The 24,096-nt window shown below is 40.8% G+C and overlaps 1 protein-coding gene across 22 annotated transcripts in view; it reads left to right on the top strand.

Moving 5' to 3' along the window:
- Nucleotides 1–24,096, top strand: part of nrxn1a (neurexin 1a) — a 1,799,241-nt gene that overhangs the window by 1,377,596 nt on the left and 397,549 nt on the right. For all 22 annotated transcript variants that reach the window (XM_063055858.1, XM_063055840.1, XM_063055854.1 and 19 more), the window contains one exon: nt 20,676–20,857. In XM_063055858.1, coding sequence (XP_062911928.1) covers nt 20,676–20,857 — 182 coding nt within the window. The remainder of the gene's footprint in view (nt 1–20,675; nt 20,858–24,096) is intronic.

Genomic DNA, 24,096 nt, shown 5'->3' with positions numbered 1-24,096 from the left:
GTTTCATGATACTCCTTTTCCATTATTTGCAAGGCACAAATTAGGAGCATGGTGGGTCCTGATTCACTGGAATGCATGAATGCAGCTCCAACTGCTCTTAGAAACACACCATAGAGCAGGACAAAATAGCCCACTTGATTTGCATTCCATCAACCACATTGCCTTCACGTAATACTGTACCTATCCGCAAAATATTGCCTATAATGTCTATCACTAAGAAGGAAAGGACAGGAAATGCATTGAACACCTCCATGCACACACTGTCCTGTCTTCAGTGTTTTGTCATTGTGTTTTGTGTCAGTCGCTGGAAGTGCATGAATGGAGAGTACATATTACTTTCAAGAAAAAAAGAGTTTCTAATCAGTCTTTGAATATTTAATATGTAAGTTGCCTGCTTTAGCACCTCCAGTTACACTTAATCCTTAGTAATCAGTAATAAGTCCAAAAATTGCAAGCTAAAACCAGACTTTCAAACAGGCATGTCTCATTAGCCCAGCAGCCTTTGTGCCAGCTTCCAAAATAACCCTCAAGGTGTTTTTAAAACTAAAAGCTGGTAAGTTCTGTGTTTGATAAAATTTGTGCATTTTTTGGGGTGGGGGAAATTGAATGCAAATTAGTCACCACGGGGAGAAATTGCATTAAGTTCTCAAAGATTTTTTTATGATTAAAAAATTTCAAGTCATAGGATTTTTTAAAAAGAATTTCTACTAAGCATGCAATCTTATTTCAATAGTTCCAGGCAAAATTGTTCATAGATTCCATTACATAAACTATCTGACTAGCTTCCATAATAATTCAATGCAGACAGAAGGGTTCTAACATTATATGCAGATCATGATACCTGCTCCTTTGTATTAAGAAAATAGTAATTTAATGTGAAACAGAAATATTGTATTTTTTGCCTAATTATGCTTGTGTTCAGCTTTGCTCCTTTGGCAATAAATCTTAGGCTTGATATATGATATGATAAGGTCCCGGATTTGTATGTATTTATAGTTTACTCTGTTTTATAGACTGGTTTAGCATGTGGAGAGGCAGCGGGAAGTCACATTTTCAGAAAACCATTTCTGGAAGATTGACTTAATGTCTTGCCACTCAAAATCCCTCAACGTAAAACGGGTGATTAAGACTGGCAGAAGTTATGGTTAGGAAGCAACAGCATTTCAGCAGGTGGGCTGATGTTGTAGAATCTCATGGAAGAAAGGAAAGTATTGGTTGCAAATAATAAGTGCAGGAAAAAAAGCAAAGCTTATTAAACACATACTCATCCTTCCTTCTATTCTTTGGCTACATAACAAATCCAGTCAAAGGGTGTTGGGTGTTGGGCTGCTACATGTAAGCATAGATGGTAAAAGCTAGACTGAAATAGTTGTCACCCTGCTTTTTAACTTAAACATGGTGTTCCTCAGGGGCTGGTATTGGGACTGTTACTTTTCACATTGTCAATGATTTAGATAGTGAAATTGATGAAACGCACATAAAAAATGCCGGTGAACGCAGCAGGCCAGGCAGCATTTTTTGTGTGTGTTGCTTGGATTTCCAGCATCTGCAGATTTCCTCGTGAGTGGAATTGGTGAGTTGGTGACAAAGTTTGTGGATGAGACAAAGATAGGTGAAGGGGTATGTAGTGTTGAGGAAGCAATGTGATTGCAGCAAGGCTTTGACAAATTGGAAGAATGGACAAAAAAGTGCCAGATGAAATACAGAGTTTAGAAATGTACGACAATGCATTTTGGTAAAAGGAACAATAGTACAGACTATTATCTAAATGGGGGTAAAATTCAAACTTCACATGTGCGGAAGGACCTCATGTAAGACTTCCAGAAGGTTAATTTAGAGGTTGAGTTTGTGTTAAAGAAGGCAAATCAATGCTGAATATAAAAACAAGGAGATAATGCTGAGGATTTATAAGATATTTGTCAGGCCATACCTACAGTATTGTCAACAATTTTGGGCCCCATATCTCAGAAAGGATGTGCTGTCATTGGAGAAAGTGCAGAGGAGGTTCACGAGGATAATTCTGGGAATTAATGGGTTAATGTATGAGGAGCACTTGGCAGCTTTGGGCCTGTTCTCATTGGAATTTAGAAGAATGCGGAGGGATCTCATTGAAACCTCCTGAATGTTGAAAAGATTAGATAAGGTGGATGTGGAGAGGATGCTTCCTATGTTGGGGGTATCCAGAACCAGAGGATACAGTCTCAAAATTGAAGGGTGACCTTTTGGAACAGAGGTAAGGAGGAATTTTTTTTAGCCAGAGAACAGTGAACCTGTGAAATGCTTCGCCACAGACTGTGGTGGAGGCCAAGCCTATGGCTATATTTAAAGCAGAAGTTAATAGTTTCCTGATTGGGCAGGGCATCAAAGGAAATGATGTGAAGGCAGGTATGTAGGGTTGAGTGTGATCCAGTATCAGCCATGATGGAATGGCAGAGCAGACATGATAGGCTGAATAGTCTAATTCTGCTCCAATGTCTTATGGTCTTATGCTATTTTAAAAAGTACAGTTATACTTGAAGTAGATGCTGCATGCTGGCAGTTCAGACAATTTCTCATTAATAATTGAAGAATACCAGTTATATTGTAATAGTATTAAAATATCTGCTGTGTACGCTGAGCATCATGTTCTGTGAGCATATAATCTCCCGATCTGTGCGTATACTGCTTTCATTGACAACTAGGTGAAATTTCAGTTAAATGTTAAAGTGGGTGCTCAGAGAAAATGGAAGTTCCCAAGAGTTACCATATTTATCTTCATCTCAGAATATCTCATAAATTCTGAACAGGTATTGGAAACTATCGGCATTTGAATTCTTAATAAAATGAGAGGACAAAAAAACACATTTCTCTCTCATCTCTGCTGAAGATTTTCTATTTCTCAAAATCCATTGTCTATTGGATCAACCATTGAAGTAATCAGCCCACTTAATTCCGGCACTTTTTTCCTTGTGCTACTTGCTCAGCATTGCTGTGCGACTTTTGTCAAGATTACTGATGCCATGTATATGATGATAGACACTTTACTGATCCCAAAGGAAATTACAGTCACAGTAGCATTACAGGTGCACGGACATACAAATATTAGAAAAGAAGTAAGAAAGAATAAAAAATAAGCTACCTATGTTGCAACTTCAAGAGAACTGTGTACCAGTACCTCTAGGTCTCTCTGTTTGAAAATGCTTCACATGAGATTAATTGCTTTTGGAAACATAAGCATTGTCATTGCAAGCATGGCATTGCGGATATGTAGATGCCATTATCTGAAGGCAGATATGGACAGATTAATTTATTTTTATGGTGTTCTGATCTCAATTGAGGTTTTGATTTAGTGTATTTTTTTCAATAACTCTGGGTAAAATGCCTGAACAAAAATTGTTCATCATGAGTCAAATACTACAAAAGCTTTTCAGTAAAATAAATCACATATATCTGCAAAACTAATTGAGTGAAGGAAAACTGCAACTGGTGGAATTTTGTTAGGGTTGCTGCCTGTACAGTTAACTTCTATGAAGAGAAATTTTAGTGCTGATTTGGATCATTGGGACATTTTCCTTTAAGTAGCTGGCAGATTCAACCCATCCCTGAACACGTAAACTAGTACTTTGTTTCAGTGCCGCACTGAATCAATAAATGATCAATAAATGAGCTGTTAAGCTGGGAAACAGTCTGTCTCTTCTGAGTGTGGAAAAAAAACATCAAATTACTACTTCCATTCATTTTATTTTAGATTAAGTTGTCAATATTTTAAACCTGTAGTTTGGTTTTTACATTGCATGTAAATTGATAGTTTTAATTTTGCATATTTTATGCCTCAGGTACATTTTCATGTATCTGAATCGTATTTCCTTTACAATCATTCTTTCCTCCGAAGGAAAACAATTTTACATGAAAATGAGCCTCTACAAAATTCCAGACATTGGCAGGCATGCAAAATGGAGTCATGGCTACCTAATTTAATGCCCATCACAAAAGAAATGCTTATTTTCAGAGTATTTTGGTACAAAAATAAATAGGATTCTTTCCATGTTGTACATAAATTTCTACCAGTTTTCCATCACTCAGTTATGTTTTTGAATATATGTTAAATTATTCACTGAAAAGTTTTATAGTATTTAGGCACATTATAGATAACTTTTGTTCAGATATATAAAGAGGAAAAGAGGCAATAATGGATATTAGGCTGCTGGAAAATGACACTGGAGAGGTAATAATGGGGGGACAAAGAAATGGTGAATGAACTCAGCAAGTATTTTGTGTCAGTCTTCACTGTGCAAAACATCAGCAGCATGCCAGAATTTTGTGAGTGTCTGGGAGCAGAAGTCAATGCAGTTGCTATTACTAAGGAGAAGGTGCTCACAAAGTTGAAAGGTCTGAAGGTAGAAAAGTGACCTGGACCAGATGGACTACACCCCACTGTCCTGTAAGATGTAGCTGAAGAGATTGTGGAGGCATTAGTAATGATTTTCCAAGAAACACTAGATACAGGAATGGTTGCAGAGGACTGGAAAATTGTAAATGTCACTCCACTCCTTAGGAAGGGAGGGGCGCAAACTAAAGGAAATTATAAGCCAGTCAGCCTGACTTCAGTGGTTGGCAAGATGTTACAGTCCATTATTAAGCATAAGATTTTGTGGTACTTGGAGGCACATGATAAAATCGGCCGAAGTCCATGTGGCTTCCTTAAGGAGAAATCTTGCCTGGCAAATCTGTTGAAATTCTTTGAAGAAATAACAGGCAGGATAGACAATGGAGATTGTTATGTTATTTACTTGGCTTTTCAGAAAGGATTTGATGAGATGGCACAAAATTTTCTGAGTAACATCCGTGCCAAGATTGGAAAGGATGTGGTAACGAAGAAGGATATTGAGAAATATAATTCCAGTGGAGGTGTTCTTCTGCCTGTATGCTTTTGTCAGAACTAACACACTGTTTGCTCAAAGAAGTGAGAAGAACATATTGAGGCAGTAACCCCTGTCCAAGCAAGCATTTCTTAGGTTACAACATCATCATCTGAGAATAAAACTGCAAGAATATCACCTGCATCACCAGAGAGAAAAAATAAATATTCGATAGACCATTACTTCAGCTACAGTGTCATCTCCATTAGCCTGCTTCCAAGCAGCAATAACAACAGAAGTACAGCATCAAAATCAATGTTGAATGTATCAAGAACCCTGCAATGAAAGCTCTTCTCACCACTAACGCTTGATAGGTCTCTCTGTCAGGTATTTCACCAGTCGGGGGGAAGTCATACAACTGGCTGATCATGTCATGCTAATTTAGACTTGACAGGACATGGCAGTATAAATCTTCAGAGTATTTGTTGGGATATATTACACAGAGTAGAGAAAAGAAAATGTTCCCTTAATGAATCACCTACTGTACCTACAATGTTATGACATGATTAGTGAGCCTTTTTGCTCACTCACATTAGTTATTTGGCTGTCATACATTGATAAACCCAAGGCACATGAAAGTCAAAAGAATTTATTCATTACGTTTTGCTTCAATGAAGGTGTCAAGCAAAATAATCATGAATTTTTATGTCTTGCATGTTATTCACCTTGAATGAAGTATGAACACTTCAGATGGTATTATTACATTATACTGTGAAAAATGTTTGGCTATTTCACAGTATAAAAGTTACAGGTTACATTCAGTGAACAGAGTGAACAATAAATTAAAACAATGCATTGCAATTATATAATGCCTAAAGCAAAATAGAGACATAAATCACTTTGCAGACTGTAAATGGATGTTGAGTCAAATAAAGGAATATTAACAGGGACAGTTTAATGAATATCTAAAATGAAAGTAATGGTATTTAAGTGTTTAAAGTGGTAATTCCAGATTGTTTGAAATGCCTGACATTATAGTTATCAGTAGTGGATAGAAAATAAAAGATGCAAGAGAATCATGTGAGGATCCTTTCAGTGTAAAAGGAATTTAGATATGAAAGAGTTTTGGTAAAATTGGAATAAGGGTGACTGAGAAAGGTTTAATTGTATATTAGTAATTGCCTGGTAGGACTTATTAACCTTAGCAAAGCAGTAAATAACTGGAGGAACACATACAAAAAGCTGGAGGCCTGCTGAAGGGTCTCAGCCCGAAATGACGACTGTACTCTTTTCCATAGATGCTGCCTGGTCTGCTGAGTTGCTCCAGCATTTTGTGTGTGTTGCTTGGATTTCCAGCATCTGTAAATTTTCTCTTGTGATTAAATAGCTGGAGTACATAGATTTATCAATTGTTAAATGACTGCAGGATTTTTTTTTCATCCTATCAGTAGTGAGGATCTGACTTTAGTGGGTAAAAGGATGGTGGTGCAGATAAGAACTGCTCGGATAAAATCATAGGGTAATGGCCTGAGCTGGCAAAATATGTTTTTATTGGCTATTTGGACAAGATAAGACATATGGCATGTCTGTTTCTCTCTTGTTCTGGTACTTCATTCAGTGAAAGAAGCTTCACATACTGTAGGAGATTGGAGTAAGGTTTATAGGGCTGAAGTCATTTATTGTGACCGGGAGAAGATTGATCAGAAATGACATTAGACATGCAGAAGAAAATTTTGTATTTAGGGCTTTGAGAAACCCAAAGTGAATGTCAAAAAGCAAAGGTCAGGGTTGGCTAGTTTGGTACAACATAAAATACTAGGTGAGCTGGTCCACATGGTGCTGGGTAGGAAACATTTCAGGACATTAACATCATAAAACAGACATTGGTCTCAGCTAAAGACAGCTGAAATATAAGGAACAATCACCCAAATATGGAGTAATGTGATCTTTTTAAGGAGAAGACGTGGGAATTTCAAATTCATTCAGATATATTGTCTGAACCAGACTTCTAACAATGGCCAAAGACAATCTTAGAAATATGAATTTAGAGTAAATTATGTTATCAGTCTCACCAGTGAATAACTGAAGGAAATCTCATCCAAACTGGCAATCAAATAAATTACTACTGTATATAATGCTGAAGTAGATAAAAAGAGTATGGAGAAATGGTGAAGAGGTAGAGCTGTACATCTACGAAGCATGTTGTGTCTGACTAAAACTGAGGCATATGGAAGGTGTAAATGGGAAATATAGAAGTCCTTAGTCACACAGCAAACCCTCAGAAGAGAGAATCCATGTAAATCCCATTGATGTTTTGTAGCTTTTAAACAAAGATAATAAACATTTAACTATAGTTTTAATAGTTATGATTGCCTAGTTGATATTGGCATGTTGAATATAATCAGGTCACTTTGTAGAGTTACAATAGTTGTACATCCAATTATCAGAATCCCTTTGAATATTCAGTTCTGGTGTCTCTTTCAAAAGCTTCTGAGTACAAATTCTAGACATCCAGAATTGTTAGTGTTGATGGATGGCTCCATGAATATACAACTAGCTAGAATGTTCAATAACCAAACAGACCTGTCCTCAACTTCCACTAGAAAACCTGCAGATGCTGGAAAGCCAAGCAAAATGCACAAAATGCTAGAGGAACTCAGCAGGTCAGGCAGGATCCATGAAAAATAGTAAACAGATGAGGTTTTGAGCCATGACCCTTCATCAGGACCCTTGTCGTGAGTCCAGTGTGTACTGCTCCCCTGAACTTTCATTTCTTTAATGATGTGTTAATACAAGAGATGGCCAATCTTCCCCAATCTCATCCTGAAAATTTCAATGGTTACCAATTAACATGAGCATTAATCTAATGAGACAGAATCACAATGCACCACACCCAATGATTGGTTTAACAAATTTTAGTTAATTTGTGAACAAGATTTATTTCCTGAAGACTGGTTCTCATTTGAATTAATACCTGCTACATTCATGTAATTTGATAATTGCTGATTAATCCCTAAAAATGCAAATTTACAACTCTGGTCAATCTCAGCATGGAATGGCATTATGACAGTAAAGGAATAAGTAAGAATGGATCTTTAGAGAACTCAAAATAATTGCTTTGTTGAGCACCTCTGCTCCATCTGCCAAAAGTGGAACTTCCTGGTGGCCAGCCATTATAATTTTTATCCCCATTCCCATTCCTGTTCTGATGTGTCAATCCATGGCTTCCTCTTCTGCCACGATGAGGCCATTTTCAGGTTGGAGGAGCAACGCCTCATTTTCCATCTAGGTATTCTCCAAACTGATGGCATGAACATCGATTTCCCCCGGCGATAATTTTTTCCCCTTCCCTTTTATTCTATTCCCCACTCTGACCTCTTACCTCTTTGGCTCACCTGGCTATCGCCTCCCCCTCGTGTCCCTCCTTCTTCCCTTTCTCCCATGCTCCATTCCCTCTCCGATCAGATTCTTCCTTCTCCAGTCGTTTACCTTTCCCTCACACCTAGCTTCACCTATCAACTTCTAGCTCGTCCTCCTTCCCTTCCCTCCACCTTTTTTATTCTGGTATCTTCCCCTTTCATTTCCAGTCCTAAAGAAGTGTCTCGATCTGAAACACTGACAGTTTATTCATTTCCAGAGATGCTGCCTATTGCTTGAGAAGTAATTGTAAGGAAGCAGAACAGAAACTATTGTTAGAAATGCAAATTCCTATAAAGTATTGAATTAAAGAGCAATCAGGTTAGTGTTCCTCAAATAATTAGTTAGTCCATGAATTAAAATGAATCTCAACATCCTTCGGGGAGAGAGCTAGGCAGTTAACACTGCAAAAGATGAAAGAAGGATGCATGTGGAAATTTCCATATAAAGCAAAGCTTTAATGTTGGAGGTCACTTTGCCAAGTAAAATAAATATTCTGAAATCCTACTTGTATGTGCATTGAAATAAGTTTGATTTCATTGACTTGGTCACCTTCATCAAGACAAGATGACATTTTCTTTTCTGTTTGACTGCTGTACATTGTTTGATTAATGTATATGTTTGTCTTCAACACGATAATATGTTGAGGATTATATTTCCATTTAATTTGAGAGGTTATTGCAGATCAGCTGCTTTGTTCTCAGCTCATGATTTTGTTTTCAGTGCTCTAGAAGAGCCTGCATCCACCACCCAGATGCTGATACACATCCTAGGATGTGCTGGCACTCATCATCAGTGATGTAACCTGAGGTCATCTGGTGTTCCAGGTCTTTCAACATCAACCACCCTTGGCCAGGTGACCAGCTAGGGCTGATCAGGCCTCGGTTTGTGTCCCAGCAGCACTGGTCCACACATCACACTCTGGATCCATAGCCATCTGGAGGCATACTCAGCAGCCCCTGTGATGGTGCTGATGGCTCTTCTCTTTGCAGTCCCTGTAATGCCAAGGAGAGAGTAGATTCTGCAGAACAAGTAGCCAGCAAAACCTCTACGAGCCAGCTCTGTAGGCTCACATTATGCCCTCCACCTCTGTCTCTGGTACTGCTCTACCAGGTTCTTGTATTTGGCCTTGGGCTCGATCATCTCCTCAATCCAGTCTTCCCAAGGCACTGCCATTTCTACCATGCCACCTGCTTTGAGGTTTCTGTTAATATCAGGCCTCAGTGATGACACGATGAAGTCAGAGAGCTTTAATTGCTGCCAAGATCAATTTCAGTTTCCAGTCAGATGCCGTGGCAAGCAAACCTGCTCGTGATTTGTGCTGAGGCTCTGGTTGGTCTCCACATTTCAGAAAGGCTGTGGGCTTTCTAGGTTGGCGGAGGTGCTTACTGTTGTTAATGGCCAAGGAGATATTTTCTGCCACTGCCTTCAGCATCTGGTCACGCTGTCAGTAGTAGTGGCATTCTCCCAGTGCCTCTGGGCAGCTGCTAAGGATGTGTTCCAGTGTCCCTCTACCAGGGCAGAGAGGACATGATGGTGCCGTACTTTTGCCCCAAGCAAAAAGGTTCGCTGGACCAGGCAGGAGGTCTTATACTGCTTGGATCATAAACTTGATGTGCTGTGGTTCCACCTGCCAAATGTTGACTCAGAGATCTTCTGCTTCAGCACACGCTTCCACCTTCATCAAGCTCCCTGCTGCTCCATTCCTACCATCCTGGTGGTACACACTCCCCGACAGCTCCTTGCACCTCCTCCTGGACCAGTTTGCATCTGTCCCTGCTCTGGACCCTCTTGAGCAACACACACAAAATGCTGGATGAACTACGGAAAGAAAAGAACAGTTGATGTTTTAGGTCGAAACTCTTCACAGGACCCATTTAAAGTGAGTTAAATGGAAGCTCCCTAGTCCTGCCTGAGCAGACACCCCTGTCCTTACAAGATCCCTGTGCATCAGACGTGACTCAGCCATCTCCACTGCATCCTTGGCCTTCCACTTAGGGCCTATTGCTGGAAATTCTGTACAACAGCAAATCTGTTGTAGGGGAAATCATACGCTCCTCATTCAGGCTACTGAAAGGATGCTGCAGTTTATCTTACTTCCTGTACAGAGCCATTCTTCTCACTCTAGGTGGGAGACCTATCCATCTTTCAAGAGCTTCAGCTGTTGACATGGTTACCTGATATACCAGCATTGGCCAGGGGATTTAGGAGAGAATGCCATGCTGGTAGATCCAGGCCTTGAAGCTGGCAGGTCGGCCTGACTTGTCCATACTGGTGAGCCAGACTTTTAACTTCTTGTTGGTCTTCTGGATGACGGCCACATCTCTTACGCTGCGGTCAAAGACCTTCCCCAGGCTCCTGACTAGTTTCTCAGAGATGGATGGGATAGCAATACCATCCAAAGAGAAATGGAACTTGTCCATGAGTCTGTCTTACACCAGAGACCTGGATTTCTCTGGCTTAAAGCTCATCCTTACCCATGTGATGATCCTCTCTAGCCCTTGGAGTATCCATCTACTGCCTGGGGCCGATGCAGGTGCCAACATGAGTTCACCCATGAATGCTCTGATTGGGGGCTGCTACAAGCTTGTCTTCATCAGAAGGCCTCTAGATTCCACTTCGGCTGCCTTAAGCCAGAATGTTTATGACCAGGGAGAAGAGGATTACTGAGAATGTACATCCAGTTATAATACCCTTCTCGAGCTAGTGCCAGCCTGGTCGTTCCTGAGGAGACTCTCAATCTGAATCATAGTAGTCCAGCATGAGGTCCTTTATCTTCCTCAGAACATGATGTCGGTTCAGCGCGATCTCTACCAGCCTCTGTGGTAATGACCCATACGCGTTTGCAAGATCTAGCCAGTATATGACCAGGGCTCCCTTTCCTTTGCATGCTTTCCTAATTAGCAGGGAAACTACATCCTTGTGTTCAAAGCACTCAGGCACTCTGAGAATCCCTCCTTCCTGGACAGATGTATCAATGCAACCATTTCTGAAGAGAAACTCAATCAAGCGACAGGGAACAATACTGAAAAATATCTTCCCTTCCATGCTGAGTGGTGAAATGGATCTAAATGCTCAATATCCTTGGTGTTCTCCTCTTTGGGGATCCAGACTCCCTTTGTACACCTCCACTGGTCCATGGCCTTTCCCCTACACCTGATAACCCTAAGGAATTTCAAAGTACAGTACTGGGCAAAAGTCCTAGGCACATATATATATAGAGAGGGTGCCTAAGAATTTTGCATAGTACTACAGTAATTTTTATGTAATGCACTGTACTGCTGTAGCAAAAAAAAATCATGACATATATGAGTGATGATTAACCTGAATCTGATTTGGGTCTGTCTGGTGGTTTGCAGCTGCCTATGGCAATCCGGAGAGTGAAGAGAGCATGTAGTTTCCGCGCGCTAGATTTAAACTCTACCGTCGCCATGACGTTATCAGCTAAGTGGCAATTAGGAAGGTTAGCAATGCTCCTTAAATGGGCTAATCTCGCTTCCCATGGGGGAGTGGCTTTTAATGTGCGGGTAGGTCAGACACTCACTGCAACATGATGCAACACCATAACACTTGGCCCGCTGGCTAGTATAATCCGTGAGGATACCCCACACAAAACCTAACTCTATAATATCCAGAGTTATCAGGTGACGAGTGACGACCCAATGTACTACAGTAGTATAGTAGATGAGTAATACTCCCAGACTCTTCAGGAATGTAGGTTCAAGTGCCAACTTTCTCCATGAGGAGGTAGTCCAAGGCTGTCTGATTTTGTATGGCCATCATCCAAATAGTCATCACCTCAGCTTGACACTCTGGGCAGCATATCCTCTGAATGCTTGGGCACTGTTGCCAACTCGTTGGCCAGCAGGCCCATCACAGAGGCCATGCGTATCGGTTCCTGGGACCATACAGGGGAAAGGCTATCATTCAGAACCTTTCTGTTTCTGTGACGTGGCTCTTACTGCTCCAATGTTCATGGATAGGGCACTCATCCAGGCGGTTAAGGCAGTGTATGTACAGTACCACATACGCCGATAGCAGCAGCCTTACCATTGTGTGGAAAGTCACAGGTAGGCCCAGGCATTGTGTATCCAATACATACCATTTAGTGTCCAGGGAGTGCCCACGCTCATGTCACCATTCAGTGTTGACACAGTTATCAAGGATACTGCTCCTGCTCAAACTTTTTGTGTGCCACTGACTAGTTGGACCTCTGCTCGTCGTATAGCCTGCACCAACACTCCTTCCCCTTCCTGTTGGCAGAGGGTTACGCTCCAAGTCGGGATCTTAGGATTAGAAAATTATAAGTAGGGAAGTATCAGCCCTTAAAAAGTTTACTTTACTGGAGATTACTGAGACTCAAGTTCTTCAAGGCCATTCCCATACGACGGGATGAGGTTGGCTGGAATGGACTACTCCCTCTCAGTTCCCCCCAAAACAACATTGCTGAAACCCAAGAAGCTGGACAGGTTCCTCTGACAGTGCTGTTCTTCTTTGTTAAAGGGGATCGGTGTCAAAGTCACCCCTTCTGCACTGTGGCATGGCGCTATCGTGCAGACCCAACAGTCCGAAGCATTGGTGTCGTCCGCATACTCCTACACCATCCATTGGAATGTGCTGTAGGATCTCACACATCCTTGCCACTGTCATTAACATCCATCACTTTGCCATACTGTAATGCAGTGAGACACAAACTCGCTCCCTCCTGGTTGGTCACTGGGTATTTAGACAGGCCACCTGCTATGTCCCCCCCAACAACATCAGCCAGTCCACATGCCACAAGCTCCCCATGCTCTGGTGGCCCCTGTGGGTGCTGCAGCCAAACCTTCTGCGATTCCTCCTCCAACTCCACCTCTCTGTCCTTTGGAGAATCCAACACTGCCAGGTGCCGGGACATCAGGACCTGCCGGCTAGGAGTTCACTCAGCCACCCCTGAAAAATGTGAGTGGGTGGGGGCAATAACTTGATCTGCTGCTTCAGCTGTTCATTCATGTGCTCGATCAGCCCTGCCCACCTGTGGGTAATAGGGGATGTGGAACAGCTACAGAATGCCAGACTCTGCAACCCACCCCTGGACTTCGGCTGCTGTGAAATGTGAGACCTGCTCAACACCTGCTGCTGCTGAAGCTCCATCAGTTTGGAAAAGTTTGGAGAATGACTCTTCTCCTCTAATGGCTTCCTTGCCTCCTCTTCCTCTGGTGGAAGTGGGAATCCCATCCACCTACTCCCTCTGGACCCCAGCTCTGAGCAAAGCCAAAAATATTTCCTTATGGGTCACCTGGGACCCTCTACTCCCAGGCCTCATGTTCAATTTGCACATATGACTTCTGGGACCTTTCCATATGAGCTCTGATCTCTCTAATAATCTCATGGCAGTGTCAATAGTATCCCCTATCTCCAGTCCCAACAGGAGCGGCACCAGTCGCTTTAAACCGAGAGCTACTTTAACTAGGTATCCCTCCACGGTCAAGATTAACCTGTGATCCTCTGGTGGGTTGTCACTGTTGTGATAGATCTCTGTGATCAGAGCCCCCTTGGTGAAGGGCTCTGGTCCCTTCCTCCACTGTGCTTTATGCCCGGGCTTCAAATCCCACTCAAAACCTGAGGGATACTGAACTTAACCACCGCTATCACTCTGTCTCATAGCTATTCATCACCGCCATGGGAAGCGGATGGCACTCTCAGTGTGTTGTTAATTGCAAGGTGGGACAACAGCCCCCAGGACACTCATCTCCCAGTTGGATAGGCTCACTCTAGCACTCCCCGCAGCCCAGATCCTCAGCAACCTCGCGGGCGGAGGCTCTCTGGCTTCTGCCTATATCGGTCTTCCAACTCCGCCACTTCCTAAGTGGAGAGTTCTCTGAAGGCAGTCGTCTCGGTGAGGCACACAGTGTTGTCCTCCCCAGGTCCCTCTCTCCCAGCCTGTTGCTCTTCCTCAGCCTATTCCAGGGAAGCTGGAGGAATGTGGACCAATGGCACCCTTACAAGTCTCGGACCGCATGGCCACTGGCCTGGGCTGTACCAGTATGGCTGCATGGGGGAAAGGTACTCACTTAGAGGGGAAATCCTGAGGCTCTCTTCTAACCCTATCCTCGCTATCGAACCAAATGTGCCTTCAAGTTACACTCAGTTACAAATACCTGTCTAAACTGAGAGCCCGAAGTGGCAGGAAAATAAAACAGACACCAGACGTGCACACAGTGGCAAATATTTATTTACAGTGTGTGCCCGGGCCCTCTTTACTGCAGTACACTTCACTATTTACATTTTCCATGGTGCCAGCTGGTTGCAGCGATCTGAGAGTGAAAGAAGAGCAAGTGGTTTCTGTGCACTAGATTTAAACCCTACTGGTGGTGTGATGTCATCGGCTAAATGGCAGTATTGGGAGGGGCTGAAATGCTCCTTAAACAAGCCAATACCCACCACCTACAGGGCATTGGCTTTTGATGATCAGGTAACTTAGACACTTACTGCGCCAGTGCCCTGTGTAAACTTAGTCAACACCTCACCAATTTTTGATTGATCTGCAAATTTACCTATCATACTTGCTACATTTGACTTCTAAATGTCCATGTATATAACTAATAGTCAGGGTCTCAGCACTGATCTGTATAGTACCTCATAACCCTCAGGTTTTGAAATACAAACAGTTCTACACCATCATCCTCTGCTTTCAATTGTTAAGCCAATTTGGACCTGCTCAATTGATTTGCTAAGTGTGCCCACAGAAGAAGAAAAGCATCTCAGGGTTATATGTGGTGATGTGTATGTACTCTGATAATAAATATTATTTTGAACTTTGGCCTGAATTGTCATCTTGCCTAGGATCCTAAGGGCTCTAAACCGTTGGACCAGGATCCCATGTAGAACTTTGTCAAATGCCTTACTGAATACCATGTACACCATCAAGCCCACTTCTCTTTTCAATGGGTTTTATTTTATGCTATTTTAAAATGATTTAATCAATTGCTTAGATTGGGAAATTCTCCACCACTATAACCCGACTACTCTTACAAATTTTAGCAATTTTTTTATGCATCTACTCCTCTATTTTTTGTTGACTTGTGGGATACCTAACAGTATATCCCCAGCAAAGTATTCATCCTCTTGTTTGTAAACTCTAGCCAGCTGAAGCACGCCTTTGGATATCTTCCTTCATGATTACAGTAAAGTTTCCTTAATCAATGTTGCAATGCCACCTTCCATTTTGCACCTCTCCTAGCACACCTGAAGGTTTTATAACATAGAATATTTATTTGCTTGTCAAGTCTCTCTGTGTTGAATGACAGTACAAGATCATCTGTCATACTTGTCAGACTCCTAAGTTTAAGTAAACGCACTTCAGCTTTGTACTTTGCTCTGTCCGCCAGTGCAAGCAGGATCTCCCAGTGGCCACACATTTTAATTCCACATCCCATTCACATTCTGATATGTCTATCCACGGCCTCCTCTACTGTAAAGACGAAGCCACACTCAGGTTGGAGGAACAACACCTTATATTCCGTCTGGGTAGCCTCCAACCTGATGGCGTGAACATTGACTTCTCTAACTTCCGCTATTGCCCCACCTCCCCCTCGTACCCCATCCGTTACTTATTTATATACACACATTCTTTCTCTCTCTCCCCTTTTTCTCCCTCTGTCCCTCTGACTATACCCCTTGCCCATCCTCTGGGTTTTCCCCCCTCCCCCTTTTCCTTCTCCCTGGGTGTCCCGTCCCATGATCCTCTCATATCCCTTTTGCCAATCACCTGTCCAGCTCTTGGCTCCATCCCTCCCCCTCCTGTCTTCTCCTATCATTTTGGATCTCCCCCTCCCCCTCCCACTTTCAAATCTCTTACTAGCTCTTCCTTCAGTTAGTCCTGACGATGTGTCTCAGCCCGAAACGTTGATTGTACCGCTTCCTAGCGATGCTGCCTGGCCTGCTGCGTCCACCAGCAACTTTGTGTCAGCTTTGTACTTGTCCGGTTCCCTCATTACACACCCCTATTTTTCCTGCCTGCTTGGGCTGATGTTCCTGTGACACCTGGTGATAGTATTACAGGAAAATAATAGGAGCAGGAGCTGTTCATTGATCCCAGATAGGATTAGTAATTGCAGTATTCCAGACCCAATGTCCGGAAAATATATGTATCTGTTCAAAACCCATCTTAGTACATAGATCCACTGAACTGTGTTTCTTTTCAAATGTTCTACCCAACTACGTACATCTGACTTCCATGAATTTTCAATGGGGATCTTGTGGAAATGCAGCCCTTTCGTTGACTTTAGAGTTTCAGTAAACGCACTGCTTCCCCAGAGTGGCTTGGTCTATCACCATCCAGGACAAAACCTCATGGACCATTCGATAAACTGAACGTGCAAAAGTTGGAGATAAACAAGATGAGTTTGCTTCTCCCATGCCATAATTGAGCAATTTAAGAGTTAAATACAGGGTTCAGTTATCTTTTCCCCAATAATTTACCTTAAGCCCAACTTCAAAAATTGACTATCCAGCTCCCCAATGCATCTTGCAGTAGATGCTAAATAAATGTGCCAACCTAGTGATTTGTGCTGGTAAAATGGGAATAATTTTATTTCTCTGGATCATTACTTGTTAGAGTCAAGACTTTGCTAACAAAAGCCAGCAGACTGAGAAGATTTTCAACCGCTTAGTCTAGATTGAATCAGCATAGCGTTGAGGTGAAAGGTAGATGTCAAACATAGTGCACCTGCCAGTTAGCTGATAATGTATTATCATATCCATTTATTATGCTATTTTTTAGATTTATTTTGACATTCAATAAAAATATATAATCAAAGTCTGCCTCCACCTAACAGCTTGAACAAAGATTTTAATGATTCAGCACTAGTGTTGTGAATGAGACATAAACATTGTCATCATTTCCCTTCGGTCTACTGAACCATAGGGTAGATTGTGAGGTCAGAACCACAGCTGTTTGCCAACAGGGTCTACATTTGCTACAAAACAAAATGTAACACTACTTAAATTACAAACATGCATGAATAATGCTCCAGGGTTAAACTGCAACTTATATAAAGTGATATTTTATAGATATTCTTTTGCAAAAACAAAAATAAAAGACACATTAATTGTTTTTAACATCCTTTTCTCTGGGTGTAGTAGCAACAGTGATGTAGAGTTTGCATGTACCATTGCATACTATGTGAAGTGGTAAGACCTAGATTCTTCGCTGTTATTGGCTATGAGAGAATGGAGGACTCTGGGGAGATCCTAAACCAGTGCAAAGCACTTCCCTTGAGGGTGGAGAAAAATAGAGGGTGAGTTGTCCCATCTGTCTCACGCACATCCAGGCATTACCCCAGAAGTACCTGGATGTCTCTCCCCTGGCCTGTCAGATGGAGAATTGGGCAAAGAGTAAGGATCAACAAATTGGGGGAAAAGCATACACACGTGAAAATCTGCAGGTGCTGGAGATCGAAAGCAAAATATGCAAAATGCTGGAGGACTTAGCAGGCCAGGCAGCATCTATGGAGAAAAAGTAAACAGTTGACGTTTTGGGCTGTGACCCTTCGTCAGTCCTGATGAGTGACCTGCTGGCCTGCTGAATGCCTCCAGCATTTTGTGTGTGTATTGCTGGGGGTAAAGCACATGGCTTAGATGTGCATCAGACCCTTCAGGGACAGTGTAAATTGTACTTCACTGTGGGATAACGAGAGGTTTCATTGTAGGTTCTGTTGCTTGAGGTTTAATTTGCAGTTAAGACGCTGAGTGCAAGGCCCCACTGAAATGACCTTGTAACTTTCCTTCATGAGCTGTGCCATTGCTGAGGGACGAATTTAAGGGAACTGTATCGCAGTGCCCACTTCCTTTGTCTGAAGATTATGGGAGTAGCTGAGGAATTGCACGTTTGTGCATTCACAAGAGAAGGGTCGGATATTTGAGTTGGATTGTTGCATTGGAGCTTTGCGTAGTGGCCTGGTGGTTGAGAGCAATAGTTGGAGTGGTGTTCGGAACCAGGCAAGAAGGAATATGTGGGAAAAGGCATTAATCAGTAACATTGGATGTGTAATTGTGTCATCCATATGACGCATGGCTATAAATACTTGATGTGGTGCAATTCCACTGGAAAATGATAACAATCATGCTGCAAGCCACAATTTCTAACCCAAGGAAAATGAGCTAAATGGCAAAAGGCAAAAAGAAAATGTTCAATTTTCAAATCTTTGCAATGATTTTTTTTGTATTTCACAGAAAAGAAGTGTTGAATTGTTGTTCTGGTTGACACAAAAGGCAATATTCTGATATTGTGTAAAACATAGTTCATCCCTTAATTATGTAGTTATCTGATCATGAGATACTGAATAAGAATAATGATCTCCCTACTATGGCCATGGGCCCAATAATAAAACTGAATTGCATTTTCCTCTGTCTGTAGCAGAGGCAACTCTGATTGTAGCAGAGGCAACATTTGCAAAAGCTCCAATATGTGTGTCTTTCCTGCAAGTGTTACAGCATTAAGTCAGTACTGTTTTAATGTTTTAATTGCAGATCTGATTCTTGAACATTTCGCACCTAAGGTGGGTAAAAAAAAATCATGTTTGAAAAAGCAAATTACTGACCAAACTATAAAACCTATGTATGCCCAGTGAAAAGGCAGTGTTAGCAAGCAACAGCCGAGTATAAAAGCACTTAATCTGCATTTTGCTTAATTGAAAAATAGAAAAGTGAAAGCAAAATGATCTGAGTTCACTTTCTGACCTGAGGTGCACTTTTCTGCATGTTAAGATTTTACCTTCACTACTCTGAGGTTCACGGTGTGGGCAGGTGAGCCTGAATTTAAATGTGGAAGTTCGTGTTCATTGATCACAGAGAGAGCACATTAACTCTTGTGTTCAGAAGGTCCATGCGGGGCAAGATGGAGAGTTGCAGATCAGTCAATAGAGGCCAAGATGATTATCAGAAGTGCTACCATTGTGCAGTAATCTTGAGCAGAGGAAGATGCAGGGTACTCTGTTAGAACACTCCAGGGCTTCTTTTCTCATGGTCTGAAGGGCTGGTACAGTGCTGTACTGTTCTATATTCTGATTTTACCTATTTCTGTGCAGGCCCCCCCCCCACCCCACTCACTTGAACCAATAGCAGTTAGGTCAATCCCAGCACAATTACAATATGCTTGGGGTCATTTCTTTTAATTTCCAGTGGTACTCTGCACCTGGCCTAATCATTTTGCCTCATGTTAAACACAATTGCAATTGACGGATGGATATGAGTTAAATGCAAGCAAGTGCCAACTCTTCATTTCATGAACTCATCTTTTAATGAGGGCCTGTGATAGTTTTTTTTTAGTAAATTTTATTTTATTCAGTGCAATGCATACTGCACATTGTACGGTTGACAGGGATGCTGTGAAATGCTGGTAGGAGAATTGATGCTGTCACAGCTGCCCTGGTAATATTTCACAATCCAGCTAAGTGTAGAAATGTCTATAGAATTTTAATGTAAAAAAAAGTTGAGGCAATTCAAATAATATATAAATATGAAATATGAATGACTTTATCTCAGATATGTTTTTATGCAGGTTTTAATACAGCACAAAGGTAAAGTATTGGTGGTGCTGGGACTCTGAGAAATTTCTGGAAATATTCAGTAGAAAAGGCAGTATCTGTGTAGAGAAGTAGAGAAATCTCTCATCCAATGCCACCTGTCCTACTGATTATACTGAGCAAGTTATGTTATATTTAACATGATACTTTAATAGTTATATACTGTAGATATGTTCATGGTTGCATTCTACACCATCGTAAGATACATTCTTACATCACCCATTACTGTATGGTTTGGTGCCGCAGCCTCTCACAGTATATGAAAACGTCAATGGACTGTCAGGTGTCAACAGAAAGAGATATTAGCTGCAGTCTATCATCACTACAAGACTCGAATGTGTCCAGGATAAAGAAGCAGGCAGAAAAAAACCATTGCAGACACTAACCACCCTATAACTGCCTTTTCCTGGGGCTTACTTCTAGAAAGCACTCCAGAGCTATTGAAACAAAAACTTCACGATACCCGAAAATTTTCTTCCCCAAGCAGTTAATCTGGCCAATCATTCTAGTTAGCCTCCTCACACCCACCTCTATTACCTCAGTTACTGCACTGTAAACACTTTTAACCACTTTTTATAATGCAGTTTACTTTGTCAATATGTGCTGTACATGTACAGTATTTGCGCATATTTTATCCCATGTCTGTACTTTAATGCCTAACTTATTTTTATATAATTCTCTATTCTTGAATGTTCTTTGTTGTTGCATGTCACAGCAACACACCACAGCAAATTCCTACGACATGTAATTGTACATGGTGAATATAGTTGATCCTTGCTTCTTAATATAGATGTTTATGATTGCATAGCATGTACTTAAATGACAAAATTTTAAATCTTTATTTCCCCCGCAGCTGGCACGACGTATATCTTCAGTCGAGGTGGTGGATTAATCATTTACACATGGCCCCCAAATGACAGACCAAGCACCAGGGCAGACAGGCTAGCTGTGGGCTTTGATACGCATGTAAAAGATGCCATTTTGGTGCGTGTAGACAGCTCTGCTGGGCTTGGAGACTACCTACAGCTTCACATTGTAAGTAATTTAAATGCAAATTGAGAATGGTTTGCTTTCTGCAACAAAATCCAGACAAGCTTTCTTTTTGTTTTAAATTGGATTATATATTGTTAACATGATGTCAAATTGAAATTAAGGGTTTACAATGTTGGATGTCTGCTAAATTTTTGAGAGCAAAGAAAAGTATAAGTTGTTCTGCTGGAAATGTTCTCACATTTCATGGAAGTCTTCTACCAAGTTTCTTTTTTAAATGTTAGTTTTGTGCAATGCTAGAATCTTCACATGACACAAGGCACTCAGATACAGCAACATCAAAACACAGTTACCAGTTCACTGAGTCCATTATACATTAAAAGTTCATCTTCTCTGTGACAGAGTTTGAATTTAATGATGTTATGGGAGCTCCTTCACATACAGATTTGTCCATAAATCGGGAAGAATGCCTGACTCATGGAACCTCTGTGCATGAATGAACTCCCTATGCTCACAGAGAGAAGTGAATTCTATTCTTACATTACTTTACCAACATCAAGGTAGATAATTCTCCCATCTTTAAATTATTTTGTTTACATCTTAAATCTACATAGAGGCTGTCCCCATGTAATGAACGTGTTCAGATTTTACTGATGTCCTTGAGTCAGTTTTGACCATAAATTGGAAAATATTCAGATAAATCAGAAAATACTTAGATAAGTCATTGGATATGATAACCATACCTACACTGTATTGTAATAAATGGTTTCAAGCACATAACAATGTCTGATAAAGAAAGAATAATTGCTGAAGTGAAGAGAGGGGAAACTAGTTCTACCAATTATGAAAACAAATGCATGTATATTTGTCAGAGTTTGAATTTAATGATGGTATGAGAGCTCCCTCATATGTAGAGATGTCCATAAGGTGGGCATTCTTAACCCAGGGAAGCATGTCCGATTTATGGACACCTCTATGTAAGAAGGAGCTCCCATAATATCATTGTATTCAAAGCTGAAGTGAAACGGATAATCTGTTTACAAGCCACTATCTTAATTCTATTGGTTTACTTATCTAAGTAGTATAACTGAAGACAATGCTTAAGATTGAAATCTGTCATACACAGGAATCAGTTGTGAGAATTAGATAAAAAAAACATGCTGGAAAAGTGGGTTGAAAAATAGCAGTTGGAATTTAATGCAAACAATGGAGAGGTCAAACCAGGGTGCGGAGTGTGAGAGAACAAAGGGACCTGGCAGTACAGATCCATATTTTCTTGAAAGTGGTGTCACAGGTCGATAGAGTCATAAAGAGAGCTTTTGAAACTGTGGCCTTCATAAATTGGAATATTATGTTGAAGTTATATAAAACATTGGTGAGGCCAAGTTGGGAGTATTGTGTGCAGTTCAGTTCATCTACCTACAGGAAAAATATTGAAGAGATTGAAAGAGTGTGGAAAAAAACTACACAGATGTTGCCAGGACTTGAGGACCTGAGTGAAAGAGAAACGTTGAATAGGCAAGGACTTTACTTCCTACAGCATAGAAGAATGAGAAGGATTTGACAGAAGAATTCAAAGTTATGAGGGGTATAGATAGAGTAAATGCAAGCAGGCTTTATCCACTGAGATTAAGTGGGGTACAGAGGGTTACGGTAAAAGTGTGGATCAATAGGACTAGGCAGAAGAACAGTTTGGCAGACTGAATGAGCCGAAAGGCATTATTCTGTGCTGTAATGCTCTATGGCTCTATGACTCGAAGTCAAGTTGTTTGTCACTTTTCAAAAAAATACGCACCTGGATGTCAAATATAATTTCCCACTCCACTGATAGCAACTACTGTACAGTAATTGTATGATGGACTTGATAAGGCATACCTGGTGATTAATATATAGAATGTACGTATATCACCATTTGCCAACAAAGGAATCCATTTCACTACAAGTGAATTAAGCATTAACAAATGTCAACAGTCAATGGATTCCTTTTGAAAGGTGCTGGATTATAACATTGTTATAGATTTTGTTGTATTATGTTATTATTAAATGTGTATTAATCTCAGTAAACTGATTGTGCTGATCTTATTCAGCAAATCTATTGTCTTGCTCTGCAGTGGTAAAGATTAGCTGCATTTTAATTGGTAAAGAAAATATCAGTTTCACTTTCTCCCACAGTTATAACTTATAAGTGTTCATATTGTTATGAAGATGGACCTTGAGTTAAATGTTGAACTGAAATGAGGAAGATAAAGCATTCTTTTTTTCTTATTAGTATTTAATGTGCTTATAATAGGCTTCAGCTGCTCTGTAGCAGTTGCAGACCGATGTCACAGTGTCTCCAGAGATTTAGTTTAAATCAGCAATTCCATGCACAGCAATGAGCAGCAGGCAGTGTTTTTCTGGGGCTTTGCTAAAGAACAGAATGCGTGTTAGGGTGAATTTGTCACAGTTGCAGCCGATTGTGTTGACTTGTGAGTTATAAAAATAAATTTATCCATCCTTAACACTGATGCCGAGTCACAAACAATTTAAAACAAGGATTGTGAGTGAAAATAGGACTTGTGAACTGAAGGGAATTAACCTTTTTCAGAAGAAGATTTGGCACATTTGTTTGAAATATTTAGTTTTTTTTCAGTTTACATAACCCTTTGGCATTGTTTACAGCAGCTGCATTTTTTACACAATTTTATAAAAGGGAAACAAAGTTCATAGCAGCTTTAATGTCCAATTTAACTTAATTTATGTTTCTTGGTGTTGGGATACTAATAAAGATGAATAATTAATTATGGCTATAAAAGTGAGTAAAGATATTATTTTGGGCTTTGTGTTTAAATAGTTTATGTAAGTACAGCTCTCCTCAGTCTTTTAATTGAATGCAGTTGTAGGTGACAGTACATGAAGCCGTGTACAAATTTGTTGGTGATTTTTTTTTGTCCAATTATCAATGTTCCAGGCAAATTGATGAAAGTCATTAATTATGTCCTGAAAGTTTACTTTTGCTTGCAAAACTAACGTTCTGATAAATGACCAAACAGCTCTATATATTGTTTAAATGATTCTTGTGCCATTTAATTGCGTATATTTGTGGCTCTGTCTGCAGCTTGCCTCACTTGGGCATCATTGTACTGCTATCATGGGAGACTAATGTTGTTTGGTTTTGCTTTAGTTTTTCTCCATGGAGCAAATCATGTGAGCATTCTGAGTGCTGTTTTCCTGTTCTCTAATTGCTTGTGCCTCTGTAAAACACCTGGCCCTATAATTTCCACCAGTGTCATCTGCGTAATGTG

The sequence above is a fragment of the Mobula hypostoma genome, chromosome 8, assembly GCF_963921235.1.
Source record: "Mobula hypostoma chromosome 8, sMobHyp1.1, whole genome shotgun sequence".
NCBI classification, from domain to species: Eukaryota; Metazoa; Chordata; class Chondrichthyes; order Myliobatiformes; family Myliobatidae; genus Mobula; species Mobula hypostoma.
The sequence above is the reverse complement of the archived record's forward strand: the minus strand, read 5'-3'. Positions and strand labels throughout refer to the sequence as shown.